Source organism: Meles meles, chromosome X (assembly GCF_922984935.1).
Source record: "Meles meles chromosome X, mMelMel3.1 paternal haplotype, whole genome shotgun sequence".
In the NCBI taxonomy this organism is placed as follows: domain Eukaryota; kingdom Metazoa; phylum Chordata; class Mammalia; order Carnivora; family Mustelidae; genus Meles; species Meles meles.
Window position 1 is genome coordinate 8,606,970 of NC_060087.1, and position 19,916 is coordinate 8,626,885.

Genomic DNA, 19,916 nt, shown 5'->3' on the forward strand with positions numbered 1-19,916 from the left:
GTGGGAAGAACCTGGTTTTCTGTTGTGACTGCCCCACAGTCTCTCTTCCAGCATTGCGGACGGAGCCCCACTGCCTATGGAAATAGAGTCCTTGGCATGACGTCTAAGACCTGGCTTCGGAATTCTCAAGTCCCTTATGTCCTTCATTTCTAACTCAGTGCTTGTACCCCAGTGAAATATTTGCTCACTATATTCTGCATATTTTTGTTTTCATCTTGGTGATAGTCTTTCTCTGGACGCATCTTGCCTCTGGCCTTCTCCTGAGTTCGCAGCCAACCTTGAAGGCCCAGCTCAGAAGGCATCTCTTCTTCAGGACGCTTCTCTTGTTTCACCCCCTGATAGATTTCCCTCCTCTCAATACTCTTCGCCCCTCACCGCCGTCTAACGCCCCACCCATAGGGGTGCCCCAGGCCCCAGGGCCACTGTGCTGTCTGAGGTCGCTCCCCTACAGCTGAGAGCTTAGGCGGACCGAAATGTGGACCCACCTGTTTGAGAGCTGCTGCTTCTAGTCTGCTTACCGTGCTGTCTCTGGGAAATGGCTTTGTCACCTAGAACCTCAGTATCATCATCTACCGATGGGAGGTAAGGATCTCTGCCTCATGGGATGGTTGTAGATGCCATGATATGTACGGAAACCCTTTCTAGACTGGAAAGCGTTTTACCTATGTGGGATATCATCATGATTTATCTTCTAGTTATTCATATAGTTGCCTTATTATAGCTTTCGTACTATAGTTCTTTGAGAAACTTTTTAAAAAAGATTTTATTTACTGGGTGCGTGGGTGGCTCAGCCTGTTAAGCATCTGCCTTTGGCTTGGGTGGTGATCCTGAGGTCCTGGGATCAAGTCTGCCATCAGGCTCCCTGCTTAGCGGGGAGTCAGCTTCTCTCTCTCTGCCCTTCCCTCCTCCACCTCCCCCACACCCCGCCATCCTGCTTGTGCTCACTCTCTCTCTTGCAAAAATAAATAAATAAAATCTTTAAAAAAATTATTTATTTATAGAGGCGCCTGGGTGGCTCAGTGAGTTAAAGCCTCTGCCTTCGGCTCAGGTCATGATCTCGGGGTCCTGGGATCGAGCCCCGCATCGGGCTCTCTGCTCAGCAGGGAGCCTGCTTCCCCCCTCTCTCTCTGCCTGCCTCTCTTCCTGCCTCTCTGCCTGCTTGTCATCTCTGTCTGTCAAATAAATAAATAAAATCTTTTAAAAAAAAGTATTTATTTATTTATTTGTCAAAGAGGGAGACTGGAAGCGTGATGGCCTCATTTGGAAACAGGAAGGAGGGCGGGGATGGGGGTGGGGAGAGTACCAGGTTAGAGATGGGTGGCAAGATGGACTCCATTTCCATATGAAAACAGAGCCTGCCTGTTGAGCGGGCAGCTTGTTTGCTAACAGCCTTGGGAGACAGGAATCAACCCTTGTTCATCAGTGCCCAGTGTATGGTAGATGGCATATGGTAGGTGTTCAATAAATATTAATTGAGCAAATCAATAAATAATCAATACATGAATGAGAATTCAAAAACCTGAAATAACTGGTCTCGCCCCAGCCACTTTTGTGCATGCGTCTTCCTTAAAGTTCACCCTCCTGATAGCCTTCAGGATTAGAGCAATTTATCCTTCAAGTAGAAGTGCTGTTATTCCGAGTGATTTGATTAGTTTTTGTCTAGTCCGGGGCCAGGATGTGGGAACATTATGTTCGAAAGACAGCATAAAAGTGAGTCTGGATCTGAGAGGTTTAAAATGAGTCTGAGATATTAAAATATGTCTCAGACAATATGAACCTTTATGGTTTTCTTTTTATACATTGTTGCATAGGAATTCAAAATATTGTTACAGGGTATATCACAGTAAGAATTTATATTCTGAAAATCACACACCAGCAGAATCTTTTAAATGACCTCCCCCTTTGCTTTTCAATACCTCATCAGACAAGAGGAGATTCAGTGGGAAAGCAGTAATTATAATCCTTCCCACAATGACAGACTTTTCATGTATGCCTGAGCAAAATGGTGACAGAGGGTGGGGATAAAGACATAAAGGAAATTAGGTGACCTAATATGGCCTAGTGAAAGGTACATGTGGCAAATGGGGTTCTTATCCTTGAATAGAGTTAAGCTAAAAGGAGGATAGACTAATAATTTTCTATTTTATTGATATACAACTGACTGGTAAAAGTCTCTGATCTTGAATTTGTTCCTGTAGAACCTAGCCTTCTTTTTTAAAATTCATTAAAAAATTTTTTTTATCTTAAAAAAATTGAGATAGGGGTGCCTGGGTGGCTCAGTGGGTTAAGCCTCTGCCTTCGGCTCAGGTCATGATCTCAGGGTCCTGGGATCGAGCCCCACATCGGGCTCTCTGCTCCGTGGGGAGCCTGCTTCCCCCCCTCTCTCTGCCTGCCTCTCTGCCTACTTGTGATCTCTGTCTGGCAAATAAATAAATAAAATTTTAAAAAATTGAGATATAATTGACAGAGGACATTGTGTTTTAAATGTACAATGTAATGATTTGATATGTCTATATATTGTGAAATAATCACCACAAAAATTTAGTTAACGTGTATCACCATATATAGTTGCAATTTCTTGTGTAATAAAAACTTTTAGGATCTATTCTTCTAGTAACTTTCCAGTATAAATTACAGTATTATTAACTAGAACCATAATGGTGTACATTAAGTTCCTAGAACTTAGTTATCTTATAACTGAAAGTCTGTGCCTTCTGGTGCCCTCTACCCACTTCACCCACACCCAACACCGGCCCGAACTGCCAATCTGTTCTCTGTATCTATGCCTTAGTTTAGCATTGGGTTTTTGGGGGTGGTTGTCTCTTTTTTTAGATTCATTTATTTATCTGGGAGAGAAAGAGAGAGAGAGTACACGTGAGTGTGAGGGGCAGAGGGAGAAAGAGTCTCAAACAGACTCCACACGGAGCAAGGAGCCTATTGTGTGGCTCAGTCTCATAATCCCGAGATCATGACCTGAGCCAAAACCAAGAGCTGGGCACTCTGCTTAACCAACTGTGCCACCCAGGTGCCACTGGCTGTTTGTTTTTTGTTTTTAAGATTCCACGTATAAGTGAGATCATAGAGTATTTGTGTTTCTCTGTTTGAATTATTTCACTTACCATAATGCCTTCAAGGTCCATCCATGTTCTGGCAAATGGCAGGATTTCCTTCTTTTTTATGACTGAGTAATATACCATTCCATATATGTGTATGCCACATTTTCTTTACCCATTCACCCATCAGTGGACATTAAGGTTGTTTCCACATCTTGGCTACTGTAAATAATTCTGCAATGAACACATGGCTGCACTATCTTTTCTTTATTACACAATTAGGAGAATATGTGGGATCTCAAAATATCTCCCATCTCTTGGCTTTTAGGAAGACTCTCTTGTCTATCTATGTTGCATGAGCGGGGGAAGAAAATGGGAAATACAAACTTATTCTAACTCACAAATCCGACAGATGAGGGAGTTAACATTAAGAAAAGTTAAGTGATATCTCAAGGGTCACTTCTATTTACAGACTTGGGAATGGAACCGAGAAGTCCTAATGCCTTGGTTGTCTTTTCTAATGCCCCATATAGCATCTTTAATTTTTGAGTCTCATGTAAGACAATAAAATATGGGAGGAAAAAAAGGAATTATATTGATAGAACTTGAGCAATTTGTATTTATTTATATTACAGATTTGATTTATTTACTTGAGAGAGAGCAAGAGACAGAGAGAGCACGAGCAGGGGGAGGGGGAGAGACAGGCTTCCTAACTGAGCTTGGAGTCTCACATAAGCCTTAATCCCAGGACTCCTGGGGTCATGACTTGAGCTGAAGTCAGACGTGTAACCTACTGAACCACCCAGGCACTGTGAATTTGAGCAATTTTTATTCCACAAATCTTTTTTTCTTTTTTTTTTTTTAACTACCTACTGATGCTAGACTTATCCTCAGGAACCAGTGCTTCTTATACTAATCCTCATAGTCTGTAGAAATTATTGTCATCACTGAGCTTTTCTGATCTCACCTTTTTTCATCACTAAAATGGGATAATAGTAACTTTCTTGTGTAACTTGTAGGGCTGTTTCAAGTACTGATGGAATGAAAGCCTACAAATGTACAGTATGATTCATCTCCTTATTTAATACTAATAAGCAAAATAATCTTTTTAAAAAGTTTTTTTTAATTAAATAATCTCTATACCCAACATGGGGCTTGAACTCAAACCCAGAGATCAAGAACAACTGAGCCAGCCAGGTGTTCCAAGCATAGTACAGTTTAAAACCAGCTTGTCCTGGCTTCCAACCTCTAGTCCTACCCCACCCCTATAGGATACTGAGATATGTAAGCAAGGTATAAAGTAAGAAATGGAAAGAAAGAAAGAAACAAAGAAAAGAAAGAAAATTAGAATAATCCTTCTTTTACTACTTTTATTAGTTTTTTAACCTCATTTCTCAAGAATCCCATTGTCTTTATGTTTCTGCCTTTTATTTATTTTTTATTATTCTTGAAGTATAGTTGACATATATTAGTTTCAGTTATACAGCACAGTGATTCGAGAATTCTGTACATTGCTCAGTGCCCAGTACAGTAAGTGTAGTCACCGTCTGTCACCATGCAATGTTATTACAATATTATTCACCATATTCCCTATTGGTATCTTCATCTCCATGACTTATTTATTTTATAATGGAAGTTTGTATCTCTTCATATCTTCACCCATTTCATTCATTTCCCCACCTCCACCCCAAGTATCCCACTGTCTTTAGATGGCCAGTCTATTTCTGAGAATATTGCTCTGTTATTCACAACGGTGTGAAAATGTTGGTGGCCCACTGACATATCACACCTGCTCTTTAGGTTCAGGCATGTACATATGACATCCTGTGGACATCACTCATTCAAATTCAACATGTCCCAAAGTGAACTCATCATCTTTCCCTTCAAAACTGTTTCTCAGATACCCCTTATCTCGGGGGCATCTCCAATGGCAGATACATCCATTAGACACCTGGAGATTTCCTTGACCCTCCACAACTTCCTACTCCCATGTATTATTGAATATGTATTCCTGAGTTTTTTCCCTAACACAATTCTCCATCCTTTCACCTTTGACCGTAGACTCCTTGTATATTCTCTTAATTGGCCTTCTTATGTCCATTCCTCTCCTCATAGCCTTAAGAAGGATCCAATTAAAATAACCCTCTGATCAGATCATCTGCTTCATGCCAGTTAGTGACTCCCATCACTGGCACCATGGTTCTCAAACTGAGTTCATATGGAGCTATGGGAATGCCTTAGTTGGAAAGAGGGAAGAAAGCAAAGGGAATGCTGTTTGGGCTGGGTTCTACCTTCCCACTTCAGACAAGGAAATCCCACTCTATATTCGCTTTCTGCATTGAGGTTCTTGGAAGTAATTACTTTGGGATAAAATATTTTGCTGTAAAGTTGGAAACCCACTGACCATAAGGTCTAGTCACTGACCCTACCCTTGCCTGCTTCTCAAGCTTTATATCTCTCCCCTCCCTCTTCCTCACTGTAGAATCAAGCCACACTACCTGCATTTACAATACCATGTCATGCCTGTTTTATAACGTTATGCCCTCCACCATGTAAGCCCTCTGTACCTACTCACATCACTACCTTTAGGGTAACTAAATTTCATATAACTTTTTTTTTAAAGATTTATTTATTTCAGACAGAGAGGGAGAGAGGCCAGAGCATGAGCACAAGCAAGGGGGAGGGGCAGAGAGAGAAGCAGGCTCCTGGCAGAGCAGGGAGCCCCATGTGGGACTCGATCCCTGGACTGCGGGATCATGATCTGAATCGAAGGCAGATGCCCAACAGACTGAGCCACCCAGGTGCCCCTTCATATAACTTTTTTTAAAAAGATGCATTATTATTTTTAATTTTTTTGAGAGACAGAGAGCACACATGCAAGGGGAGGGGAGAGTGCAGAGCAGAGGGAGAGGGAAAGAAGTAGATTCCCTGCTCAGTACAGAGGCCAACACAGAGCTCAATCTCATGACCCTGAGATTATAACCTGAGGCAAAACCAAGAGTCAGATGCTTAACCGACTGAGCCATCCATGTAACACTCATGTACATTTTAAGGCACAGTATTACTGTTTTCGAGAAGCATTCCCTCTTTACCCCCAGTTGCCCTTTCTCTGCCTGACAATCTGCTATCTGTTACGGGCTAGGTCAGACATGAGAGATGTTAGATGGGATATTGCAAAGCACACTGGGTTCTTCTGATCCTCACTCTGCTACTAACTATATATGTGGGTCTAAATAATGTCACCTATATGAAACATAGTTGATTCAATCAGTCATTCATTCATTCCTTCATCCAACAATGTTTGTCGATCCCCTTCCTCACCTTTATGGACCTTACATTCTGATAGGGGAAATAAGAAATTAAAAACAAATGAAAACTATCCTAGGGTATGAAGCACTATGGAGAAAAATAAAACAAAGAGGAGTAAGGAGTCTAGAGGGTAGGGTATTTCTGTATGAAATGGAATGTTATAGAAGAAAGACCTTTTCTGATATCTGGGAGAACTTTCCTGGCAGAGAAAACAAGTGCAAAGGCCTCATGGCCAACTAGTGGAGCAACCAAGTAGCTGATATGAGCAAGGGAGAGGGGGTCAGTTTATGAAGTCAGAAAGGACCAAGGAACCATATCACCTGTGGCCTTGTGAGTGAGAAGGGTAACCTGCTAGAAGTTTTAAACAGAGAAATGGCATGATCTGCCTGCTGTTTTAAGAGAAGCCTGTTCATTGTTGAGTGCAGGCGCTCTGCAGGGAATAGGAGACCAGCTGATAGGCCATTGTGATTATCCAAGAGAGTGATGATGGCTTGGACTTGGGTGGTTGTGATGGAATTGGTCAGATGTGTAAATAGTGTGCATTTTTAAAAAAGATTTATTTATTCATTTGAGAGAGAGAGTGCATGTGAGCAGGGAAGAGGGACAGAGGGAGAGAGAGAGAGTCTCAAGCAGTCTCCCCGCCTAGCACAGAGCACAATGCTAGGCCTCAATCTCATGATCCTGAGATCATGACCTGAGCAGAAATCAAGGATTGGACACTCAACTGACTGAGCCATCCAGATGTCGCAATGTGTGGATCTTTCTTGAAGGTAGAATCGAAAGATCTGATGATGGGTTTGATGTGAAGTTTAAGAGGGGAGAAAAGGCAAAGGTGGTACCAGGAATTTAGAACTAAGCAACTAGAAAAACAGAGTTCACGTTCACTGACATGGGAATGCCTGTAAGGAGGAGTATCCTCTATAGGAATCAGTTTTCAGATATGTTCAGTTCAAGGTGCCTCGTAGACACTGGATGGAGATGTTAAGTAGGTGGTCTGGAGCTGAGGGATCCAGGCCAGAGAGACAAATGTGGGAGTTGTCAACATATAGATAGGATAAGATATCATAAAATGCAATGCGATTACCTCGGAAGTAAGTATAGACATTCAAAGAGAAGACGGTCTAAGGCTAAATCCTAGACATTCCAATGTCTAGAGTTTAGCAAGACGCGGCACGGTGACAGAAGAGTAACCAAAGATACTAAGAAAGAGGAAGCAGCAAGGAAGAAAGAAAACCAGGAGAGTGTGATATCCCCAAAGCCAAGCAAAGAAAAAGTTTCCAGAAAGAGGGAATGGTCAACTGAGTCCAGGACAAGCACTGAGCTCCTGGTCTTTGGATTGAGCTCCACCGATGTCCCCGGTTACCTTAAGAAGAATCGTTTCCATGGACTGGTGCTCGCAAGAGTGGTGAGCAAATGCAGGTGGAGTAGGTTCAGAATGCACTAGAGAGGGGCGCCTGGGTGGCTCAGTGGGTTAAGCCGCTGCCTTCAGCTCAGGTCATGATCTCAGGGTCCTGGGATCGAGTCCCGCATCGGGCTCTCTGCTCAGCAGCGAGCCTGCTTCCCTCTCTCTCTCTCTCTCTGCCTGCCTCTCTGTCTACTTGTGATCGATCTCTCTCTCTGTCAAATATATAAAAAAAAAAAAAAAAAAAAAAAAAAAAAAGAATGCACTAGAGATAGCAAAGAGAGACGGGTTTTTGGAGGACTTTTGCCATAAGGATGAGCAGAAGAATGAGACTTAGCTGAAAGGGGCTGGAGGTAGGTGTTAAGAGATCTGTTTGAAGGACGGGATAAATTACAGCATGTCTGTGTGCCCATGGGAATGATCCAGTCGATCAGCAAGAAACTCCGATGTACTTGCTGGAGGGAGGACCTTGGGAAGACAAGGGAGGCGAGGATACACACATGGCTTTCACAGCATGGCAGTTTATTGAGAGGAACAGGAGGGAAGGCAGAGTACGTGAGCACAGAGGCAGAGAAACTCTTCCGGGTTTTACATAGTCAATACCTGGTGAAGTGAAGCCGTATTTTTAAAATAATCTTCATCACGGAGTCATCCTTGATTCCTCTCTGTCCTCACCTCCCATAGCCAATCCATCAACATATTCTGAGCCTGGCTACTTTTCACTGTATCCTCGTCATGTTCTTTTCTGAGCCACTGCTATCTCTTGCCTGGATTATTGCAACAGGCTTCTAAGTTGTCTTTCTGTCCCCGTGCTCACTTCCCTGAAGAATGGTTATTCAAGGAGCCCCTGGGTGGCTCAGTCGGTTAAGCGTCTGCCTTTGGCTCAGGTCATGATCCCAGGGTCCCAGGTTCGAGCCCTACATTGGGCTTCCTGCTCAGCGGGGAGCCTGCTTTTCCCTTTATCTGCCACCCCCCCTGCTTGTGCTTTCTCTCTCTGACAAATAAATAAATAAAATCTTTAAAAAAAAAAGAAATGGTTATGCAAAATATAAATCCGATTTTGCCACTTCATGCTAAAGACCCTCTTACGGATCCCCATTCCACAACAGAAGGTAGATGGTTATGGCATTCTCTGCCCCATGCGATCACGGCCTTGCCTGCCCCTACAAATTCACCCACTCTCACTCCATTTGACAGAATACCCTTCAGGCACACTGGCTGCCTTCAGCAATAGTTGTTCCCGACTTAGGGACTCTGTTATTGTTTTGTCCTTGCTGATCCTTCTGTGTGGAATGCTTTTCCACGTAAATGTTGAGTGGCGGTCTCCTTCCTGTTCCTCATATCTCATTTTAAATGTCACCCACATAGAGGGACACCCGGCTCACTCAGTTGGTGGAGCATGCAACTCTTGATCTCGGGGTCGTGAGTTCAAGTCCCATGTTGGGTATAGAGATTACTTAAAAAATAAAATCTTTTTTAAAAATGTGACCTACATAGAGAGGTCTTCCTTGACCGTTGGACCATAAATAATCACCTAGTCATGACATCAAGAGTCTGATGCTTAACTGACTGAGTCACCAAGGTGCCTCTCATAAGAGAAATTTCTTAAATACTCATTGACGTGACAGATACCTTCCTTTTGTTTAGTCACCTCTGTTTTCAAGATTACAATCGGATGGTCGGGATGCTGCAGTCCATCTTAGAAATGCCTGACACTCTAGCTACTGCACTTGGCAGCAGAAGTCCAAGCTGCCATCCTGTATAGAACATCTGGCCCAGTAGCAAATTCCTGACACCAGCCCGAGATAAGGCCTTACTGATGAGGAAGAAATTCCTCCCTCTTTACCCTGAGCCCACAGAGCATAAATGTTACTACTTCGTAGGGCTTTGGTGACTGACCAGGCAACAATAAGGTTGATTTTTAGGCAGAACACCAGACCTCTGATCAACCAAAGCAAATGTTTTCATATTCAAAGTAGTGTTCTTAGCAGCTGAAACTTTTCCTAACGGTACAGATGGTCCCTGACTTACGATGGCTTGACTTGGGATTTTTCAACTTTACAATGGTGCAGAAATGATACGCATTTAGTACAAACTGTACTTTGAATTTTGAATTTTGATCTTTTCCTGGGCTAGCGGTATGTGGTACAGTCCTCTCTTGCAATGTTGGGCAGGGACAGTGAGCCACAGCTCCCAGTCAGCCACGCAATCATGAGGTCAATAAGTGCTACACTGACAGCCATTCTGTCCCCAGACAACCAGTCTCTTTGTCACTCTCAGTACAGTCTTTAATAAATTACATGAGCTACTCCACATTGTATTATAAAAGAGGCCTTACATGAGATGATTTTGCCCAGCTGTCAGCTAATGTAAATAGTCTGAGCACGTTTAAGGAAGGCCAAGTTAGAGTGCTTGGTAGGTAGCTCAAGAGAGCTGTGAAAATAGTTAATATCCACGTGACTCAATTCACATGTGTACAGCTCTTCACTGGTGTTCAACCTCAAGGGCTCATTCTATGTAAGGTAGGAGTGGATTGCCATTTCTATTTCATAGGTGGGGAAACTGAGTCTCCGAGAAGTTCAATGACTTGCTCTGGATGTCATGCCCTTGACTCTCTTATTCATGAATACATTCAACAGTGTTTGAAACTATGTTTGGTTTTCAGAAATGACCAAATGTCAGTTGGATCCAAGTGAAGCAAATTAAACAGATTCTCAAGGCAAGATAATACAGTTTCCAATGAGTAAATCTCTACAAGTTCTGGAAGGGGCCCTAGAGGTTATCCAGGCTGAAAATAAAACTTAAGAAGATCACATATGTACTCAAATGCCATTCGTTGTTTTTTGTTTGTTTTAGGCAGATCCGTTCCATGCTAGATAAGAAATGTATTCCCAACCTCCGCCACACACACCAGGCACAGAGAGGGAGCAGAGCTGGGAGACCAGCCACTCAAGTCTTTGCCTCCCTGCCGAGCCTTAAAGTTATAAACTGGGCTGTGTTAGCATGTTTCCAGGGAGTAGACTCTGCCATTTGTATGTTAATGAAAAACAAAGGAGAGAAGGAATCTCCCTGCCTGAAAAAGAGACCATTAGAAAACATAAGAGGTAATGAACGCGTCAGAGGTGTACGAAGACCTGGAGGAGCCAGTTGCCTCTCCTAGTAGCTGTTAGGGTGTGGAGAGTCGGCATCGCACCATTCAGAACTGTAGTGCGCAGATTGGCACAGACTGAAGCCCAAGCAGCAAGCAGTTCCAGGTAGACCAGATGTCTTAAAGGGAGGCTTTCTTTCTACAAATAAACACCATGCCTGTTTCCTGTCATTTTCACTGTTGAATAACTGGGTCTTTGATAACTGGAATAATTTTTGATTGATAGCATTATCTTTTTTTTTTAAGATTATTTATTTATTTATTTGAGAGAGAGAGCGAGCGAGGGGCCCGATCCCAGGACCCTGAGATCATGACTTGAACTGAAGGCAGAGGCTTCACCAACTGAGTCACCCAGGCACCCCAGTAGCATTATCTTTTTAAGAAGGATATCCAAACTGTTCTCAGAAGGAAGTACTTTTTGAAAACACGTTCTCTGAAGGCATTGTTTATGTCCTTTTCCCCATCAAGAGCTGGTCTTGTGCTGCCAGATGTGGACACAGAGATGAGGGACTGTGTTGGTGGCCCCTCTGTGGGAAAGGTAGAAAGTGTGAAGGGGCAAAATAGCCGGCGAACAGGAGAGGGCCTTCACTGTGTTCACGGGCAATGGAGAGGAGGAGGAAGGATGTCGGGGATGGAGACAGACAGATGCCAGTGAGGAGGCCAGAGACGGAACAGTACCCACTGGGGATGCTTGACCAGCATTGGTTTGACTGTGACTCTCACCAGCATAAAATGCATTCACTCAACACAGACGTAGTGAGGTCCTTCTACTTCCAAGGAGCTATTCGAGGCATCTGGGATCCCTCCATGAAAACAAGAAACAAACAATCAAAGCCAAGACACCCTGGCCCTTGTGGAGCCTTTATTCCAGCAAGAGCATCGGACAGGAAGTAAGGAACGGTAGACCAAAAAATAAATTCTATAAAGCATTAGGGGTGATAAGTGCTATGGAAACAAGAAAAAAACCCACAAAAAACACTAATGGGCCCTGGAATCCCAGACAGGGGGGCCTTGCAATTTTAAATAGGCTTTTCAGAGGTGGCCGGTTGGAAGTGGTATTTGTGCAAACGCTCGCTGTGGTGAAGGAGCTGTTCATGCCAGCGTCTGAGGGAAGAACATTCCAGGCTGAGGCAACAACTGTTACAAGAGTCAAAGCTGGGAGGCTACCTGCGGAGTTTTGAAGACTAGTAAGGAGGCTGGTGTTGCCGGGGCTCAGTTAGTGGTGAAGGGAGTAGACATGGGAGAGAGTGAGGCGGGAAGGAAGAGGTAGGTCAGAGAGCTCAAGGGCTAGGCATCGAGGGCCTTCTCGGTCACGGTCACGGAGGAGCACCAACTTCCGCTCAAAGGGGAACAGAGTGCTTTTGTGGAGTTTCAGTTGGACAAGTAACCTTGCCCGACACACATTTAAAATGCATCTCTCCATCACGTACATGGAGTAGAGATGGTGGCATAAAAAGAAAAGATTTCTCTTTTTTAAATGCGTTGCCTTACTTATATGACAGTGTTGCTATGAGACTCGAATGCAAAAATGCTTTAAAAAACGTACAGGACAGTACAGACCCAAACTAGCTATTTTGCACGGACAGTGGGGGGTTCACAAGCCCAGGTCCCTCTTGCCTCCTCCGATGATGCGGGGTGACCCCGTCCGTGAGATGAAAGTAGCCTGTCTGCAGGGAGCTGAAGGAAAATTGATCCTATTTATTTTTAAAATGATGTAATTTTAAGCCCGGGTTTCACATCATTTAAATTTTTTTTCCTGGTTGCTAGCGATTTTATGTTTCCTTTTCAAAAGAAATGCCTTTAAAACAACAAAGTGCAGGTATTAGGCTCCCATACTGGAGACTTGAAAAACAGCAACAGACCTGGTGAGGAGCAGAAGTCTGGGAACTTTAAACCTATTTCCTTTTCCCTAATCCCCTCCGAGAGCTCGAAGCGCACTGGCCAGATCCTCCAACATTTCGGGGGTGGCATCTCTTCGCAGTGGCCCTGCCATCAGGTGAACGTTTCTGGGTGGGAGAGCACACACTTTGTGCAGCCATCTGACCTTCAGAGAGTCTGGGCAGAGATTTTAAAGGACTGGGGAGAAGAGGCCTGGAGACTCCAAGAGAAAGAAGAAGAAAAAGAGGCCCGGAGAAGCCTGAGGCTCGGGGGAGGGAGAACTGAGTTAATGAAGAGGGCTGATTACCGGAGATAATTATGTAAAAGAGAAGGGTAGGAGTTCTACATGGCTGCAACTTGGAGTTTACTCTGCCTAAGGTGAGTGTTTATGTTTCCGTGGTTTTGTTTTTATGAGTAAGGTTTTTTGGCTTTGTTTTGTGTTGTTTTTTTTTTCTCCCCCTTTGTACTGGCTGCTCAATTGGAGAAAGCATCTCAGCTCTGCCTTCCAGACCCCCGTTCTCATCCCTTCTCTTCCTTTAGATTCTGAAGCCCATTCATAATCCTCTCCCCGCTACTGGCGTCTGGGACCCCCATCTCCGAACCCCTGTAGTGACAAGCAGCCGGGCGTACCCCCGCCCCTCCTACTGCCTCCCGTTCTTATTTTCCCATTTCTCCACCGCTCCCCCGGTGCTGCTGTCCAAAGACACACCTTCCCAGGCAGCCCAGCTGTCGCGTCTAGCTCCAGTGGTTGGGGGGAAGCGGTGGGACCTCTGTGCTCTCCAAACCGAGCCCGCCGTGCTGGGCATCTCCCTCCCCTTCCCCTTGACAAACCACCCAGCCGGGATCATTCCTGCTCCTTCCCAACCGCTAGTTTGGTTTATGGAACATACCAAGGCTTTGGGCAACCTGCGGTTGCACGGCTCTCCTTTGGTTTGGGGAGGGAGGGGGTAGCGTTCACCGTCCCCGGTGTGCCCGAGACTGTTAGATCAATCTTTCAGATCTGGAGGCACACGCAGCTGGTGACAGGAGAGCCCCCCCCTCCCCGCGGGTGGGGGTGGGGAGAGGAGAAGGGACTCAGCTTGGGGAAGGAGGCAGGGAGGCAGCTGCAGTGCCGCGAGGGGTGCGTGCGCGTGTGCCAGGCTCGCCCGCCGCCTCCCGGCTCAGTCTGCGCTCCTCCGCACGCGGGGCAGCCGGGCCGGCGGGCTGGGGAGCCGGAGCAGTGCCCCTCGCCCGGGCCTCGCCTCCCCGGGGCGCCCGACAGTCCCCCAGGCCAGGGCGCACCACCCGGGGCCACGCTCCCCACCCCCGCCCCTCGCACCCTCCCCGGCCCCCCCTTCTCCATTGAGTTTTCCAACACGGGCGCCCGTCAATGGTCCTGCTCGGGGATGCACACGCAGCTCACGGCCGGAGGGGGGTAGCAGCCACCGCCTCCAGGTGCGGACTCTCCAGGTCCGCCGCCGCCACCCGCTGTCGCCGCCACTCGAGCCCCCGGGCGCGCTGAGGTCCCGGCCGGCCATGGGGCTGCCGCTGCTGGCGTGAGAAGGGGCGCCGCAGCCTCCGAGCTCGGGGTGCCCGGCTGCCTGCATGGATGTCTTCAGCTTTGTGAAGATTGCAAAGCTCTCGAGGTAGGGGCTGCGCCGGTTCCTTTGCACCCGGGGCCGCCGCAGCCGGCAACTTGGTGCTTTATTTTTCGGGAGGCTTGGGGAGAAGCAAAAGCTGGAGAGAGCAGCGGGGCTTAAGAAAGGGCTGAAAGGAGGTGGCCAGGGGCTGCTGCTGGCCAGGGGCTGCTGCGTTCAACTTCTCTCCCACTGGCTGGTGGGGCTTGTGTGTCCGCGGCTGGAGACCACACACACACACACACACACACACACACACACACACACACACCCTCAGGCACACACCAATATTCCTGACAGTTTGTTTTCCCTTAGGAAAAGCCCCAGTGGTGCTTGGGGTCACATGTATAATTCAGGGCCAGGAGAAGGTGGTTGTAATTGCTACTGCTAGGGAAAGCCAGAAGTGCTTCGAGTTTGGGTCCCTGCTTCCCCAGCTGCAGTGACCAGAAGTGGCCCCTGGCCTCCACCTCCTAAATTAGACCTCCACACCCTGAAAACTCAGCTCGTATGCTGACCTGGGAAGTTGTCCCGCGTTCCTAGCAGTGACCTAGATGCCGAAGGCAGGGAGCCGGAAGAGAGAGACCTTTAGCCTGTCTTTGGGTAACTGTGTAGTCCCCAAGCCTTGAAAGATTGAGAAATTTGCTTCCAAGTGGCCATGTTGTCGAAACGGAAGAAGAGTCATCAATTCAGGCAGATTCCTCCGGCAGGGCTGATCGAGGAAGCATATTTCCACTTTGTGGCTGCCTAGGTATTACCTGGTCAGAGCATTCGCCTTAGGTTTTCTGCCCTGCTTATGTTTCCAAAGTCTTCGGAGCCCGGGACGTAGGTCTGTGCTTCTGCCAGCGCGGCATTAACCGGCAGGCGCCTGGTGGGAGAAATCTCAGAAGCCCCCACGCTCCACGTCCTTCACCCACGTCTCTGGAAGGATGAGCCTCCTGCCCCTTTGAGCTCGGCTCTCCGTACCAGTTACCACCATCGCCTTAGGAGTTTTCCAGGATGTTTCGACTTCCTTGCAATTGCAAGAGAATAATCCCAGGGTTGCCTTTATTCCTCAGGGTCAGGGTGGGCTGTGAGGCTCGCAGCAGGCGAGGGAGGACGGCCTCAGAGAGCCGCAGTCAGAAATGCCCGTGGGCTTCGACCGGCTCCCTTCTATCCGGCCCATTTCAGATCAGTCGGTCTGCGTGTTGCCTGTCAGCCGTGCCTTTCACCGGCATCCACAGGTCTTCCTCTGCTCCCCTGGCCCATGTCCACCTTCCCTCTCAGCTCACGTGAGTCAGTCTTCATGTCACGGCAGAGTTTCCGGGGAGAGGACCCCACCGTGACTTAGTCTGGGTAGACGTGAGCTGTCGGCTGATGGGCAGATATGTCTTGGAGCAGCCCACGTAGAGGTGTTGCCCCACACGTCAGAAGACGGATACGTCAAACGGTGCAGGATTGTAGTGTGGCAAATGGTTTGGTTTCACGTCAATATCATAGAGGGTCGTGGCTTCACACCTCCGTTCTTTAACTTGCTGCATGCTTCTGCCTCTGGCGGGTTTATAAACAGCTGTCGAATCACAAACCATGGACGGTGAACGGCTGTGAGCAACAGTTTAGTGATTGCCTGGTGCCGTCTGTGTGATGGACAGAGATTGCCCAAGGGAAAGAGAAGTTCACCAGCATCGTTGAGAGTAACCGAGATATGGATTTTGGTGGCCTCAAATATTAAAAGCAATCAATGTTAAAAAGAAAAAAACAAATAATCTAGAGCCTGGATTTAGTCCTCAAACTTTGGAGTCTGGGAGAGGACAGTACTGTATGTCAGTGAAAAGATGGTTTATATTCATTTTACTAAATTCCGGGATGCCTTCGTGATATTCACAAATCTGAGTTTTTGCAAAACCCAAGCCAGGCTGTTGGGGATTAGTATCTTATTTTAAAAAGAGGTTAAAATTTAGTAAATGAGTGTGAATTTCACTTTCTGTCCTAACATGATCCAAATAGAGTGTTTATTCTAAAGAGAGAAGCTGCACATGTTCTGAGCTTATGTGCCCATTAAGAAATCTTCCATCCATAGGCATTCTTCCTGTGGCTCCGTGTGAGCTCAGCGATGGTCCCCAAGCTGAAGTAGCAGAAGTTCCCCAGGTACGACCCCACGCTGAAGTAGCTGGTGGAGGGGGTCGCCAACCCGCAGAAATACATGTTTACAGCGGCTGCTCCCTGCCCTTGTAGGAATAGTCTTAAACACTGTTTCAGAAATCAAGTTCTTTTCTCAAAGGTGCTTACACTGCAGGATTTTCCCGATTTCGGAATGGATAATCTTCCTAAAGGATTTAGCTTTGATCAGCGTGCTTACTTGAGTGCTTAAAATTCTCGTGGTTTAGGGGTGAACACACACAGTTACCCCGGGCCTGCGCCTTGTCTTTGCTTCCCAAGAGCTTGAGTTTCTAAATGTCGATTTGGAAAGCATTTGCTGGGGAGACCATACCTGCTATTTGCTGAATGTCCTGTTTGTGAGTAAAGACACTGGTAATTACAGAGAATTATTGAGCCAGTACGAGTCCATGCTGGAATTAACAGAGTATTTTGACTTCTCAAAGTACCCACTTTTAACCAGTTGTTCTCGGGATCTCTGTCCTTTCATTCACGTGGAAAAAAAAAAAAAAGCAGAATTCAAATTCCCCTTTAGGAATTCAGTTCCACCTTAGGGTCACCGTTTTAAACCAATGCTGCTGAGCACCGGAAGAGCTGGCTGGTTGTGACCCTTGGTGGCACCCATCGTGGGTGGTGCAATGTATGGCGGGTCTGTCTGGAGATGTTTGTTCTTGTTCTTCTAATTTTCTGGTTACTAAACTGTTTGATAGTTTACATGCAATTTTACTTCCTGGTTTCCTTGGTAACACTTATATATCATTTTTCATCCTGGTAGATGAGAGCATTATAGATGATTGCCTTATAAACCAGTAATAGTAGAAAAATAGGCATATATTTCTATTGTTACTGCTCTTCGTATTGACGATTTCATTTGTAAACCAGATGCACTCTTTGAAATGTTTTTAGGAGAATGCAGTGCGGTAGAAAAACATATGATTATGCCCCCTTCGCCTGAGGGAAGTGATGTGAAACCCAAAACTCACAGGGGTGTTATTAAACTGAGGGCCGCTTTTGGGGATTATTGAATAGCTTAACTTCATGTCTCTTCTTGATGCAAAATGGCACACTTTGAGATAATGATTGGGTCCCAGCTGTTAATACGAAGATTATTCCTTATAGTGGTAGGTAAATTTGGAGGCTGCTCTGTTTCACATCATCATGTGGTTGCATGGGCTGTTTTGTGGCAAAGAATGGTGACTGACATCTGTAATAACAATTTTGTTACAAGTGTCATACGCTTGAGGAAGAATAAAACTATATATTTAGAGCTTCCTCAGACTCTTCCGTAAAACCTCTTTAGAGACTACTAAACTTCTATTTTTCACCTTTCCCTTATTCAGAATTAAATATTCCCTGGGGGAGAAGGGGAGTTAAGGAAGCAATGTGAAAGGTCCTGTTTTTCGCATCTCCTCTCTTTTTACCTGAATAATTGCATCAATATTGCCGATGATAGTGAGCTCTGAAGGCTAGCAACCAAAAACCCCCCCAAAGACTCTGGATTTGAATTTTATTAAAAATGCTACTTGCTCGTCATTCGAGTCCTTTCTGAGTTCTGCTGATTTTTGTGGCTGTCAGGAGGTGAAATGATGAAGAGTTTCATAACAGAACTAGATTCCTGCTTTAGGAATATTTAACTCTAGTTTCCCAGGGGCTGCTAGTTTGCAGCTGTGAAAGTCTAGTTGTTAGCAGTTCTGGGGGGAAGATGTCTAATTCGGGCTATATACCATTTCAAGTCTCTCTCTCTTTCTTCCTCCCTCCTCTCTCCCTCTCCTTCTCTGTCTCTTTCTCCCTTTCTCTCTCTCTTTGGGGCAAGTGAATTTCACCTGTTTGCTATCAGAGTTTCATATAGATAGTCACCTGCAGTGAAATTTTCTTGTACTTTATATGCATGACATCAAAATGTTTACTTTCTGCTTATGGACCTTAACGGCTATTCATTCTCTCTTTACACAAACATACACACACACAGATGTACTGTTCAATTTTATTACTTTATTATTCCTTTTGGTGTTTGCCGTGGGAGTTTACTTATGAGAAAATATACATAATTGATGAGCTAGGAGTTTATCTTTAAGAATTGACAACAGGGGCACCTGGGTGACTCAGTTGGTTAAGCATCTACTTCTGGCTCGGGTTGTGATCCCGGGGTCCTGGGATCCGGCCCCGTATGGGGCTCCCTTCTCAGTGGGGAGTCTGCTTCTCCCTCTCCCTCTGCTCCTCCCCTGCTCATGCTCACTCTCTCTCTCACACACAAATAAATAAAATCTTTTTAAAAAGAAGAATTGACTTAAAATCACTGATCTCATACTTGTCTCAATAAGGAAAATTGAGAGCATTTTCGAGTTTTTGAGAATATGACCCCCAAATCTACTATCCTTACCATAAAATGATCTTGAACTTTGGGAGCTAATCATAGCAAGGAAAGAGAAGTATGTAAATAGGTTAAACTAGGAGTTGGCAACCTATGGCCTGTGGGCCAAATCTGGCTTGCTGACTGTTTTGGTATAGAATGTGAGCTAAGAATGGTTTTTAAAATTAAAAATTGTTTTAGTGGTTAAGAAAAAATGAAAAGAAGAATAGTATGGAATTAAAGTGTCAGAATTTGTAAATAAAGTTTTATTAAAACACAGCTGGGCTGGGCGCCTGGGTGGCTCAGCCGGTCAAGCGTCTGCCTTCAGCTTAGGTCGTGATCTCAGGGTCCTGGGATCGATCCCTGCATCAGGGATCCCTGATCCCTGCTCAGCAAGGAGCCTGCTTCTCCCTCTGCTTCTGCCTCTCTCTCTCTCTGTCTCTCATGAATAAATAAATAAAATCTTTAAAAAAGAAAACACAGGTAAGCTCATGCATTCTATATTGTCGGGGACTACATTTACTGTACAACACCAAAGTTTAATAGATACTGATAAGACCTTATGGCCCACAAGGCCTAAAAGACTTACTATCTGGTCTTTCATAGAAAGTTTACTAACCTCAGGGTTAAACAATACCTTTTCCTATTTTTTTCTTCTTTACATCGCTGACACACGTGTGTGGGCACAAGTACAACCAATTACACACTGTCAAAGAACAGTGAAGCCAGACATTACTTAAAGCAGTAAGGACAGATTTTCATCAGTACCACAGTATTTTAATAGGGAAAAGAGTCCATTGTAAACTCAACACAGCTTCGATGTGTACAAGGGGGACTGGGCATTTTAAAGGGACAGTGAGGGCCTAGGGAAGGGGATCAGCTGGATCTTGGTAGAGGCAGGGAAGTGAAAAAAGTACCAAAACCAAGGAGGAGGTTGGTTCATATGAATCCCATCTGAGTTTGCTAAAGGGCACTTATCCAAGGTAAGTTCCTACCCTCCCACTGAAGCTGGGGGATAGGGGCCCTC

General features: G+C 45.5%; 1 protein-coding gene across 5 annotated transcripts in view; it reads left to right on the forward strand.

Moving 5' to 3' along the window:
* FRMPD4 (FERM and PDZ domain containing 4) overlaps positions 1-19,916 on the forward strand; it is an 865,179-nt gene that overhangs the window by 292,128 nt on the left and 553,135 nt on the right. Inside the window, exon 1 of one of the 5 annotated variants that reach the window (XM_045995845.1) lies at positions 12,789-13,168. The exons of 3 other annotated variants lie outside the window; for them this stretch is intronic. In XM_045995845.1, the coding sequence (XP_045851801.1) occupies positions 13,137-13,168 (32 nt within the window). In that variant the 5' untranslated portion in view covers positions 12,789-13,136. Of the gene's footprint in view, positions 1-12,788; positions 13,169-14,164; positions 14,416-19,916 lie in introns of those variants that run through there. One more of the 5 variants, XM_045995844.1, reaches the window with a different exon arrangement.